Below are 14,185 nucleotides of genomic sequence, written 5' to 3'. Positions count from 1 at the left end.
CGGCACCTTCGGCGGCCGGAAGCCTCGTCCAGAGACGAAAACTCATGCACTTTCGGCGGCCGAACTCCCTCTTTCGGCGGCCGAAAGTCTCTTTCTCACCCAAAAGCCTAGCTTTCGGGGGCAAGGTTGGCAGCCGAAACTGCCTCCACAAGGGGTTCGGCGGCCGAACCTGCTTCGGCGGCCGAACCTGGATTCTCCAGAAAGGCAGAATCCGAGCACCACTTATGCTCTCAGCCTCCAAAATCCTATCAAACACCCAGAACATGCATACCAACACTTCTCAACTAACACACAACATATCTCATGCATATAGGGGCCTAAAAACTAGCTCAAGCCTCAAAAACAACAACAAAACGCATATGATCAACATATGCTCAAACTCATGCTTATACCCCAAAACATGCCATAAAACTCTCTTAAAACTTCTAAAACTTGCTTTAAACATAAGGGGAGGTGAGGATCCATGCTTACCTCTTGAAGAACTAGAGGATTGATGATCCAAGCTTGGAGATGGGGAAAACTCACTCAAAATCTCCAAGTACTCAACTTTGCTTCCTTTTGCTCAAAACTCTAAAACAAAGCTCAAATCAAGTTAAAACATGCAAGATTTGAGGAAAACATGAAAATCACACCAAGGAGAGCTTGAACCTACCTTTGACCCAAAAACAGAGTGTTTAACACTCAAGTCTCGGGCAAAGGGGAAAGGGTCTTTTGTAGTGGCCAACCGACGCTTCCTTCGGCTGGCCTAGCCGTTCATGCGAAACCATGCAACTTCGGCGGCGAACTTCACCTTCGGCGGCCGAACCTGGCTTTTGTCCCCTTGCCTTTTCATTTCAAAACTCAATTTGCTTAACTCAAAAACATGCAAATATGATAAAAAACCAACTTTAAAAACATCTTAAAAACCTTTCTTATACCCTTAGGGCAAACTCCGACATCCTCGAATCCCGACTTCCAACGGAAAATCCGCCGGAACGTAGGAATTCCGATACCGGGGTCTAGCCGGGTATTACAGTTATACATCACAAGTAGGGGGTCTCCTGACTAGGCTAAGCTAAGTTAATTCAATTCAAGCTTACACAACCATTGTAAACCCTATTATCTAGATCTCAGAACATCAATTGGCGCCGTCTGTGGGAAAACGAAGGAGATCTTTCCATTACCGGAGTTTCCATTTTCATAACACCCACTGAGATCCACATGGCCAATCACGGCGAAAATTACACCGGAGCCATCCCAAACGATCTGAGCTCTATTCGGGAAAGACCGCAGTTATTATTCTCTAACTCCGTAGTGTCACAAGACAGGATAGACCTGGGAATCACCACATATATCAAAAGCCACACGACGAAAGTCGAACAGAGGAATATGTCGATATGAAGAAGAAGGGCAATGCCGGGGTGATTCACAAATCGTGGAAGAAAGGCGTCATAACTAAGTTACACGGTCACTTCTTTAACCCAAAATATTCTCATTATCATGATTAGTTATAAATTTGAGATTGTAGACGAAAACTCTATGTGTATGAGACTGAATCTGGTAATATGTTGAAGTAGTTTAAAGACGTGTTGTTGAGAAAAAAACTGTAAAATGAGTCAAGCATGAGAGTTATTATTTAATGAATCATTTACATCACATAAAAAGATAGGGTTGGTCAAAATTAATATTATATTCACTTGTAATATACTATATGCAAACTTTTACTTTGCAGAAAAATATTAGAAAAAGAGGAGGAAGCCCTCAGTGAGGTAGGTGAGCGGTCTTGGAAAATGACCGCCGGCACCATAAAACTGGCTGAGAGGAGGAAGCCCTCAGTGAGGTAGGTGATCAGTCTCAGAAAATAACCTCCGGCACCACAAAATCGGCTGAGAGGAGGAAGCCCTCAGTGAGGTAGGTGATCGGTCTCGAAAAATGACCGCCGGCACCACAAAACCGGCTGAGAGGAGGAAGCCCTCAGTGAGATAGGTGACCGGTCTCGGAAAATGACCGCCGGTAGGTGACCGGTCTCAAAAAATGACCGCCGGCACCACAAAATCGGTTGAGAGGAGGAAGCCCTCAGTGAGGTAGGTGACTGGTCTCCGAAAATGACCACTGGCACCACAAAACCGGCTGAGAGGAAGAAGACCCTGTTGGGAAATTCCGAGCTTATTGCAACCCAAATTGCGCAGCGGAAAAATAAAAATCTCTGATTTCCTTACCCAGAATCCTAGTGCTTCGTTTATTTCAAAGGAAGGATATGAGACTAACCTGTTAATCTCGTCGAGAAGATACAATGCTGGACTGATGGTGCTGCCTTTTCAAACGAACACCCTCAATGGTATCCACACGAACGTCTTCTATCCTTCTAGAGTGCTAGCTCTATCAATGATGGATAGATTATGTGCTCCACAATCTGTAACTGTTAGACTGAATTTTCTAAAAATCGTCACTCCACAATTCGTAGAAGGAGTATTTATATGTTTTAGTCTTTTTGTTTTCCCACAACTCTTTTCCCAAAAGAGTTGTGTTCAGAACCCACTATCACAATCTCGCAGATACTCAAATATCTTATATGATAGAGTCCTTTATCTGTAACAGTTACAAATAGACTGCAGATCTTTTAAATATTATTATCTTATAATAATAAATAATTAATAATAATAACACTTTATTATTATTAATTAATATTAATAATAATAACATTTTATTATTATTGATTAATGATTAATAATAATAACACTTTATTATTATTAATTATATTAATGGGTTTTAGGCTTTTAGCCCATTAATACGTCATAGCACATCAACAACGTTCTTTTGTGTGTGACCCAATAGACTCACATTAATTGGCAATAGGTCCAGTCCCACAAGGCCCATAAGTCATAAGTGGCCTCTAGCAAGACATTATGACTACCCAATTAATATGAGGATCAATTGTCCGATAAAGCCTAATAAATAGAACATGTATTAATATCTTTGTCACACGATATCTAGTTTGAACATAAGTCATGGTCAATGTCAAACTTATAATGTTCAAACTTATGATTTCTCGATCTCTAAGTAGATTGATAAATTCAAATGATATTAATCACACTATCAATTCATTTGAGTACGGCCATGCATTTCTCAGTCTCACTTATCGAGGGGTCCAGAAGATATCTCTCTCAAAGAGAGGGACAAATCCTACCTTGATTGTTCAATATCCTCTACATAATTTCTATTATGCTCAATCATAACCTTTATGATTGTCCGATTAAAGACAATGTTTGGTTATGTCAAAACATAATAGTCCTTATGTTGGAAACTATGACAATCTCAAGTCAAAGGATTAAGACATAACTATTTTGAGATTCACTTATGACAATAACCCATGTAGTCATCTTAATGCGGGTCCATCCAATACTTTATTCTCTAACAAGTATCTATGATTATTGAATTATATCAACATATACATAATCATCTCATGATTATCAATCAATAATCATACTAGCTATATTTTATTATTATCAACATAATAATAAGTAACCAGGGATGATAATCATTATTATGTAGTATGCAAACAAATAATAATGATGATAAAAACTTCTAATATTAATAACCAAAACGACATATAAAAAGGTCCAAGATAATGGCCTAGGACAAATACACTAACAGACCCCAATGAGGTAGGTGACCAGTCTTAGAACATGACTGTCAGCACCACAAAACCAGTTGGGGAGCGAATGCCAACATAGAAAAACAACATCAATAAAGGCTACAAGCCTCCAAGAGGAAAGGCAAAGGCCTAGCTCCGACCTCACAAAAAAGAGTTCGGATAGGACAAAAACTACACGTAAGAACACAGTTCCAACCTTATATAAAAAGATTGGGGCACTGGACCATAAATGAAAAGTTAAAATTCGACCCCCCGAAGGAGCTCGGGTCACAAGGTAAAGAGACTTTGATCTCACACAACAGCCAAAAGCATTAAAGCGTCATGCTGACTCGTAAGAGGGTGCTAGAATAAAAATAAAAAATCTGGATCCGACCTCTCAAAAGAGCTCGGATCACGGGATAATAAGACCTCTATCTCGCCAAGCAGCCAGCATATAAAGAAAGTAAACTAAGGCACCCCAAAGCCCGTTTCATATAGCCATACGGCCTACTAAAAGCCAATTCAAGGCTCACGGAACCAAAATGTCAAAGTGCCAAAGCGCCATGCCGATCTCAAGAAAATGTGCTCGGCACCAGTAAAGCCAATAGGCAGGCAAAATTAAGGCGAAGCGAATCCTAAGCAAAAGGCATATCGAGATAGAGAATCAAATGAAAGACCAGAGGCAATCATAAGAGACACTGACCTCGAAAATTGATCGCTGGCACTAAACCAGCTCGGTTAGCCTAGAGAAAGGTCTAAGCAGCAAAGAGCCCACAAAACGCTTGAGAGAAAACAGTCCAAAAAACACTCGGGGGTAAAAAACCCAACTAATCGAGACATACCCAAGAACCAAATGCTCAGATAAAGAATCAAGGAGACAGGAGCAACATAAAAGGCCGAATAAACCATTATGAATGACCGAATGGGGCAGTAGAAAGCCCTAACTCATTAGGATACAAAAGAATCGAACCGCAGTATGGTCAAGTCCAAAACAGATAGTCCAACCTCTTCAATCCAGGGTCGATCTCCCCAGAAGCTTGGAGGGGCTTTATGTCTACATCGGCAAGACTATAAGTCTATAAAAGAAAAGTTAAAGCCGAACAAATAAGCAGTCAGACTGAATCATAGCCCATATAAGTCCGACTTCACAAAAGAGCTCAGGACACCAAAGTGCAAAAAGCGAAATCCCAAACTCCCGAGCTCGCAATACAGGCAACATCACAGGCTATAGGCATAAAAGCCTAAGCAAAAAATAAAGAACCGCGCTCCCAGCTCAGATCAGCTCACGACGAACAAATGCTTAACTAAACAAGTTAAGTATGGAAAAATAGTCAAAAGCTGGGCTCTCCATCCGAGCGAGCCCACAAGTCATAAAGGTGTAAAAACAACCGAGCTCGCAGATCAGACGAATCCCTGGCAGCTCAAGCAAACCTATAGCTCAAAATATTTAATTTACAATTTTAGTTAAATATTACATCAAGTAAAGGAGGAACTCGAGGATAATGCCTCCGAGCTTGTAGCTCGGACAAGCCCAAGAAACCATCTCATACGAAAAAACTCATGCAAAGATGATCGCTCTGAGCATTACGTATCCGAGCTCGCAACACTGAGGAGGTTGCGAGCAAATGACGAAAAAGCCCTCATGAAAATAAGAAAAACTCACGAGTCAGAAGTTTAGCAAGACATCAAGCTCTTAGCCCGGGCCTGGTCGTTTAGCAAAGTCCCAGAAGAGACAGCCTAGTCCATTAATTAAGTAAAGATAATTAAGTTGGACTTTGCTAAGTAAGCATTCGGCTTACGACTTTTATGATTAAGTTAAGTGAGAAGAAGATTCTGGAGAAAATTGGGATTTTACATTTGAAAAGAGTAAATGCAAGGAAATGGCATTTTGACAGGAGCCATTCTCGGGCCGCGCGGTCATAATGGGTCCTAAAGATTTACCCCCTCATCACTCATGTAATAACTGCTGAGGAGATAAAGGGGCATTTGATGACCGCCGAACTTTTTACACCTGGGGACAAGGCCAGACCCTAAAGAAGAAGGCATGCCCATAACACATCAGGCTTTCCTTAGGTAGACCAATCCAGTATCGCAAGTCCTGATCCAGACACACGAACAGGCCAGGCCTATCATAAGCCCGGGTCTGATAGGAAGTAATCCAGTCCGGTGACGTGACGTGAAGGAGAATAGCTGGTCCAGTCACTTCGCAGCCCTGACCGCATGCGCGCTGGGGGAATTAAATGGCCGCCTAGCATGGAGTGGGGCACTGACACCTCCGTACGTACATATCTGAGTGATAGGGACGGGTGATACTATAGCAAAGAGGCAATTATACATCACAAGCAGGTGGGTCTCCTGACCAGGCTAAGTTAAGCTAATTCAATCCAAGTTTACACAATTATTATAAACCGTATTTTCTGGATCTCAGAACATCAATATTAATAATGATGTGATATAAAATATATTTAAATGTTAATATATTTAGAGTTATAAGATAAAATTATATTGTGATTACATATTGTACAAAATTATTGTATTATTATAATTCGAGAAAAATAAATAAATTAATTAATTAATTTATTATGTATTTATATTAATTTTTTTAATAAATTATAAATAATTTAATAAATAATATCATAATTCTAAATATTTTTGAATGTAATTCTTTTATTATTATTATTATTTTTTTTTTTTTGAAATGGGGGATGGGGGATTCGAACCTGAGATCTATCAGGTTTAACCGGATGCACTTACCATCAGGCTATTAACTTTTTACAATACTCTTATATATTAAAAATAATAAAATTTATAAAAAAAATAATAACTACGTATGAATAAATTTATAACTGATACTATTTAATTATAATATTATTATAATAATATATTAAAAATAATACTTTTATAATTAGTAGTAATTAAATTAATAATTAATTTTAAATTTAAAACATGATTAAATGTATATCAAATTATTAATACTATTTAATCACAGTATTATTATATTAATATATTAAAAATAATAAAATATATTATAAAAAATAATTAAAAAATTTTTATCCTGAATTAGATTATTTTTATACATATAATTGTAATATAATATTAATTTTATAACATTAAAATTATATAATACTACGTAATTTTTATTTAAATATTAATAATAAAATATATTACATATTGTATATTAAAAAGTATAAAACACTATTTATTATTATAAAAAATATAATATAAATAATATTATTAATATATATATTATTATTATTATTATTAGGCCACAATTGAAAAAAACCACAAACCCATAAATATTTGTTTTCTGACCTTAAATTAATAAAAAATTTTGACCTCAACCTAAATTGGCAAAAAATCCGTGGACAACTGAAATTGTTAGTAATCATATACTAATGTACTTGAGATTAACATTTGTAGAAAAATGTATTCTAATCATAGTTTGCAAGGAACAGGGAAAAAGGATGTAACGTTTTGGAGCTTCTGAATTTTGGGTTTATCATCAGCAGACAAGCTTTGAAACTTTCAATGCATCTGTCTCTTTGCATCTTTAATTGTGTAGTATCAACTCATCCTTTTATGGACATTCACTGCTAAAATAGTTAAAAGGGTATTACAATAACTAGTATTCCGGAGTTAACAAATTAATTAGTAGGCCGGCAATGTGCCCGACAGAGGCGAGGCGTTGGTTCTTATGGAAGCCTAACATGTTTGATTGCAGCTACCTTTGTTTTCATCTCCAATTGTATATGTTGTGTCTTGTAAAGCCCACCAACCTCATATACTATAAATTAACGCAGACCACAATCAAATTAACAAGGCAGATGATGATCGCCATGGAGAGTCTTCCACGTGAGATCATGCTCAACATACTTTCTAAACTACCCACACCATCCTTACTCAATGCTAAGCTTGTAAGCCGATCATGGAAGAACTTAGCTGAAGACCCAATTCTTATTGATCTCCATTTCACCCATATGGCTTCAAATAATACCAATCCATGTCTCATCTTACATGGTGACTATCCCATTCAAAACCAGCTCTATGCTCTATACTTGTATCCTCACAACAACAACGTTGGGCTAGTGAAAAGCATTTCTTCACCTCCAGTGCCTGATTTCAACGTCGCAGCTTCTTGCAATGGCTGGCTATGCTTATCTAATTCTTCGAAGAACACATTCCATTTGTACAATCCTTTCAATAGTGACTTCATGGAGCTGCCGAAGTCTGCTCATGATCAGAGTTCTGATTTCTGCACAGTACTTGGATTTGGGTTCCAGGCAGAGACAAAGGAGTATAAAATTCTGAAGCTTTCCCGTGTTTCAGGGAATGTTAGAGGCCATAGGATTTGTGGTTACGGTCCACCACCAAATGCTGAGATCTTGACATTGGGTAGCCTAACTTGGAGAAGCTTAGGACAGATAAATTATGATCCAGTTCAGTCTGCATCACAGGTTATGGTTAATGGGAGACTTCATTGGGTCAATTGGCCATTAAGACATCATCACAATCATAGGCTCATCTCTTTTGACTTATCAGAAGAGAAATTTCGATTGGTGCCATGTCCAAACTCAGCAGCTGGCTTTGAAGGCCACGGTTACCACAGGCTCATGCTGGTCAACAGAGGAGGATGTCTCTCTGTAGTTTCTAATATCAATTATGGATCGTTTGAGATTTGGGTAATGAAGGAATATGGAGTGAGGCAGTCTTGGAGAAAAGAGTTCAATATAAGTAGTGAGATTCCAAGAGAATTGGAAGAAGAAGTTGATCCTTCCTTTAAAATTTCGAGATTGTATAGGAGGTCTTTTACTCGAGTTGTTTGTAGCATGAAAAATGGTGAAATTTTGCTGCAATACAAGTGTAGGACATTGGTTGCTTATGATCCAAGGCATGGGACGTTTACGAATATTAAAATTCCAGGAATGCCAAATATGTTTGAAGCAGTTGCTCATGGTGGTAATCTTAATGGCATTGACAGGCTGCTTACTGGCCTATAAACGAAAGGGCTTTTTCTTTTTTTTTCCTTGGAGTTTATTTTTCTCTTTATTTGTGGAAACATGTATTATTAAATCCTTAAATATTTTTATTATTAATAATTTATTTCTTATATTTTTAAAAATCTACTAAAACAATCTTATTCATACCTCAGTGTCTCCATTATTAATGACTCGTCCGATCATTCTTCAGTTCTTTATTTGCAAACACTGTGAGGTTTACCGTTGCAAACACTTGTCATAACATAAGTACTGACTACGCTTGTCATAACATAAGTACTAACTGGGCCTAGGAATTTTTTTTTAAAATAAAATTTAAAATTTTTTAAATTTATTTAAATATATTTACTAACTGCCTAAATCTTTAGGTTTATCAACAAACTAATTAAATCTGTAAATGTAAATCTAAAAATTTGTTTTTTTTATATTTTATTTTAATTATTTTTTTTTAAGGCGAATATTGAATTGCATAACTTAATTTAGTTGATATTGTAAAAATCCAATAAAATATTCTTTTGGGAAAGCAAAATTTACTAATTAATATAAAAATAGGAAAATTTAACAAAAGTAAGCTCGTTACTGAAAAATATTTTCTACTATATTTTTTTAATAAAATAACTTATTTTTTATTTTTTAATTTAAAATTAAAATATATTCATAAATTTATATATTAAAATCATTTTGAAAATATAAAAAATCACATTCTTTTTTAAAAAAAAAATTATTTTTAAAAAATAATTTAATTTTTTTAATAAAAAAATATTTTCTGTGAATAATTAATAAAAATTAATAGACTTACAGTGTTAAATATATATATATATATATATATATATATATATGTATATGTATATGTCAGTTTAAAGAAAGACATTTACTCCGGTTGGCATAATTCGTTTTATAAAAAATAAATTTAAATGGATTATTACTAAATTATTTATAATTTTATTTTTTAAACTAAAAAAATATTTTTTTATTTTTAAAATTATAAAAAATTAATTAAGTTGATTTGTTTTTTTTTTTCAATTAAAATGTTAATAAACATGCTTGGCGGAGTGGAATTATTATTCATTTCCTTTTTTACACATATTAAAAAAATAATTTTTATTAACTTTTTAATTATATTTATTTTAAAAATATTAAATTTTATTAAATATTAAAAAATATTTTAAAAAGTTCTTTGCAATAAAGTAAAATAAAATAAAACTATAATAGTCGATTTGTATATTATTATTGTGTAAAACAAATGAATAATAATTTTAAGATATCTAAAAAAAGATGAATTATAAATTATAGATTAGAAAAAAAAGAGTAATAAAATTTAATGTATTTAATATGAGTATAATTAAAAAATTTTAAAATATTATATTTTTTAATATATACTAAAAATAAAATAAATAAAAATTATGAAATGAATAAAGTATTTAATATTTAAAGAAGAATTTTTTATTATTTTTAAATCCATGTTATAAACCTATAATTGACTTTTAGAGTGATGCCTCAATGCCCCAATTGTATAGTTCAACGGTTAACGCATTAAATTTAATCTAATAAAGTCAAATTTGAGCCCTAATATATATATATATATATAAAAGTTGAAATAGTCCAATATTTAAAAAGTAATCAAACTCGACCTAACCGAGTAAAATTCCAGATTTCATCCGTGTTTTTTAATAATAATAAGTAAAAATTATTATTTAATTTTTATAGTATAAAAAATTTATTAATTAGGCTATTGATTTTAAAAATATATTAAAATATTTTTAACGTTTTAAAAAAATTGACTAGATATTTTTTTTTATTAATTCTATTATTACATATTTTATTATTTAATTTTATAATTTTAAAAAATTTATTAGTTAATTTTTTATATTTTTAAAATATTTATTAATTAATTTCTATAGATTTTTCTATAATATTTAATGATTAAAATTAATAAAATAATTAATTAATAAATTTTTTAAAATATTAAAAATATTTTAATATATTTTTTAAAATTAAAAAACTAACTAGTGATTTTCACCATATTAAAAACAGTAATAATTTTTTTTTTTTAAAAAATCTAAAATAATAAAAAAGTATCCGTTTTCCAGCTTTTGACAAATTTCACTATGATCTTAATGTTTAAAAGCTTATTTCGTAATATATATATATATATATATATATATATATATATATATATATATATATATATATATATATTTAACATTTGAAGCATTTAAAATAATTAATAAATGAAAAATATTTTTTAAAAGAGGAAATTAAGTAATTTGTAAAGAAGGTGACTTTTTATTTTTTTAAAAAATATTTTTTATATTTTAAAAATTTTATTAACACCACTAGATATATAAATTTATTAAGCTTTTTTAAGACTACAACTAAATAATAAAAAATAAGTTTTTTTTTTAAGATTATAAATTCATGAAATATTTTTGGTCTATATGCAAATTATTTTCTAAACCTCTAATTAACAAAAATTAGGAAATAAAACAATTATTTTGTGTGGACTCTTAGTTATTATGTGAAGAGAAAAAAAAATTAAATAAATATTAAGACTCCGTTTAAGTTATTTGAAAAATATTTTTTATGAAAAATATTTTTCAATGAGATTATTTATTTTTTATTATTTAATTTTAATTTAAAAAATAAAAATTATTAACAAATTTATATATAGAATTCATAATAAGGACTATATGGTTGGCATTTAAATAACTAAGATAGATATATGATTGAAATTACTGAGAGAAAATAAATTAATTAACCTTTTTTATAAAAAAGATTAAAAAATTTAAATTTATAAAATTTAAAAATATTTTAATTTGATACTACAAATAATAAAAATTAAATAGTTAATTTTAATACATTATAAGAAAATAAAATTAACCAATGAAAATTTTCATCCTTAAAAATTAAATTTTATCAGTATATAAAATTATTGATTATTGAGGAATTAGCGATGACATACAGATCATTAATATTTTACTCGTTACTAAACTTTATCGGTAATAAATCTAGCGTCAATAATATTTTACTGAAGTCAAATTGCATTGCTAATTTCTTTTCAATATGGTTAAAATAAATTTTACACGATTAATATCATTTAGTAAAATTACACACACTAATTTACATTGCTAATTACTTATTAGTTTGTATGTAATTCTTTATTTTTATAATTTAAAATTGACAAAATAACCACGTTATTAATTTTACCAACAGCTATTAAAGTCGATAATATAATATATTATATTAATTAACGATAAATATTTTATTGATAATAATTTATATTATTTTTAATAAATATAATATTAGAGATAATATTTTAATGTTGGTAAAATATTGATTATTAAAAAAAATGCAAGGACCAAAATATTTTACCTAAAACTTATTTCGTCATTAAAATTATTATAATCTAAAAAATTCAATTATAAAATTTATACATATTCAATCCGTATCAATAAATATTCAATAAAAATTAAATAAATATTCTAAAAAAATAATTATGAAATTTAATTTTATTATAACTCTAAATATTTAACAAAAACAATTCAATTAAAATCTAACTTAATTTTAATGTGCTAAAATCTATTAGACTAATTATAAAATAAAATACAATTAACTATGTGGTGGAGGAGGTGAAAAAGTTGGCAAATTATAGGGTGTGATTATTACCGACCAACATAAATATCATTGTCCTAACTGTCCAAATGATTGAAATCTATCAGTATACAATCCAAGCGAACAATTCGACTTTTTACTATAAATGTTGGATGGGTACGATTAAAATACTTCCAAATTTTAGAATCGGATGGATGACGTATAATATCATTTTCTATATTATGCTCAATATGCCATCGCTTACTGTAGTTGTTGCTTTTGAAGTATAAAGTCTTTGAAGTCTTAATGTCAAAAAAAATAGTATATCATTTTAACTGGTATATTTTCCTTTCTTGACCCACTCTTAGTCTTATATATAGCCTGACCATAAAATTTAAAATTCTCCCTAATAAATCATGCAGCCAAACTACCTTGCAGCAATTAATTTTTTCAACTTGTAGACCTAACCTACACATAAGATTTTTCGTATTATAGAAACTATCCACAAACTTATTATCATAAGATAAGATTTCACCGATGAATTAATAATTGTATTGTAGGATCTATCAGAAAAATAGTGCTCAGACTTAATATTCGACATTCGAGCATCAGCTAATAATTGAGAATGTTTTTCACAACCAGTCCACAATTTCTCTTCACCAACATCTAGGATGTCAAAAAACTTTTGAGAATCTAGATTAGAAATTTCATTTATATTCTTAGACATATTTTTGAGAGGATGAACACTTGAATTCATGCCTTGAAAATGGGAACCAATAATATCTAAAACCATATTTCTATAAGAATGATTATAATTGGGACCAAATTCTAGAGTTTGATTTGTGAACATTGTTTTATTTATTGAAGCCTATACGACTCCCATGTCTATTCCATTCATAATAATCCGGTTTAAATTTCCACTTAATAAGATGTAATTTGACATCATTAATAGGCATGTACTTTCGATTATTGCATTTTCTACATGGACATCGAATTTTACTTCTATATATAAATTCTGGATTACTACACGCAAACTCTATAAATGTATCCAATCTGGCTAGGAAATCAGGATTCAATAGGCTATTTTATTACAATCTAGCGTACATCGATATTCTAGTAGTACTTATGTTATATTTTTAGTATAATATGTAAATATCAATATGTAAATAGGCCATTAAATAGGTATGGACCTAATCTATTAAAAAATGCATCATCTCCACCATATAACCCGATTGATATTTTTTCATATATTTGATCAAATTCAGGCAGCATCTCCCCTTAGTTTTCAAAGTGCACAAAATAGGATGTGCACCCAGAGAACAAAGAGGAACTATCGGTAGAACTTATACAAATATATGAAAAAATATTTTAAACGTCTGATGACTAGTAAAGTATGCAATTCTGAATTGTCTATAAAGACAATTCAAAGCCCTCTCATGTGAAGTGTGAGTAGGACAATAAACGGACATCTATGTTTAATAATATTTGGGTACTCTATTAGAAAACAGATAGAGTTGTTCCTCTTTTTTTTTTAAAAAAAAAAAGAACTAATTGTCAGCCATACAACATGCATAAACAAATTGTTCGATTCAATCAAAGCAGCTTTTGCAACCATCTAAATATTAAAGATAAATTCATTTTAATTATACACAATATGAATCATATCTGATATTCGAGTGTATTTGTAGAAAATCTCAAGTTGGCTTTTAAATTCACCACTCTGAAAAAAGTCTTTGCAGCCTAAGAAAGAAATGATGTGGGATATTTTATAAGAAATAAAAGTATTTCTAAATATTTTCGTAGTGTAGCAACTAATTTGGCTGTTAACTTAATCAGTAACTAAAAAATACAAGTGTTATACAAATGTCATAATTTACTATACAAGGACAACCATGTGGCAAAGGTATATACACAATGGTAGTTTGTGGCAACTAAATTTCAAGTGACACACAACAAATACACACAAATAGGCAAGAATGAACTAATT

At 31.1% G+C, this 14,185-nt stretch overlaps 1 protein-coding gene across 1 annotated transcript; it reads left to right on the top strand.

The window, feature by feature from the left end:
* Positions 1–7,449: 7,449 nt before the first annotated feature.
* LOC110628447 (F-box protein At3g07870) lies at positions 7,450–8,610 on the top strand. Its single transcript, XM_021775100.2, has one exon. It carries the CDS (start codon positions 7,450–7,452, stop codon positions 8,608–8,610), a length of 1,161 nt encoding a protein of 386 aa, XP_021630792.2.
* Positions 8,611–14,185: the final 5,575 nt, after the last annotated feature.

The sequence above is a fragment of the Manihot esculenta genome, chromosome 12, assembly GCF_001659605.2.
Source record: "Manihot esculenta cultivar AM560-2 chromosome 12, M.esculenta_v8, whole genome shotgun sequence".
Taxonomy (NCBI): Eukaryota; Viridiplantae; Streptophyta; class Magnoliopsida; order Malpighiales; family Euphorbiaceae; genus Manihot; species Manihot esculenta.
Note: the sequence above shows the minus strand (reverse complement) of the source record. Positions and strands in the feature narration are given on the sequence as shown.

Coding starts and splice junctions, on each gene's coding strand:
- LOC110628447 (XM_021775100.2), top strand. CDS start 7,450: ATGGAGAGTCTTCCACGTGAGATCATGCTCAACATACTTTCTAAACTA.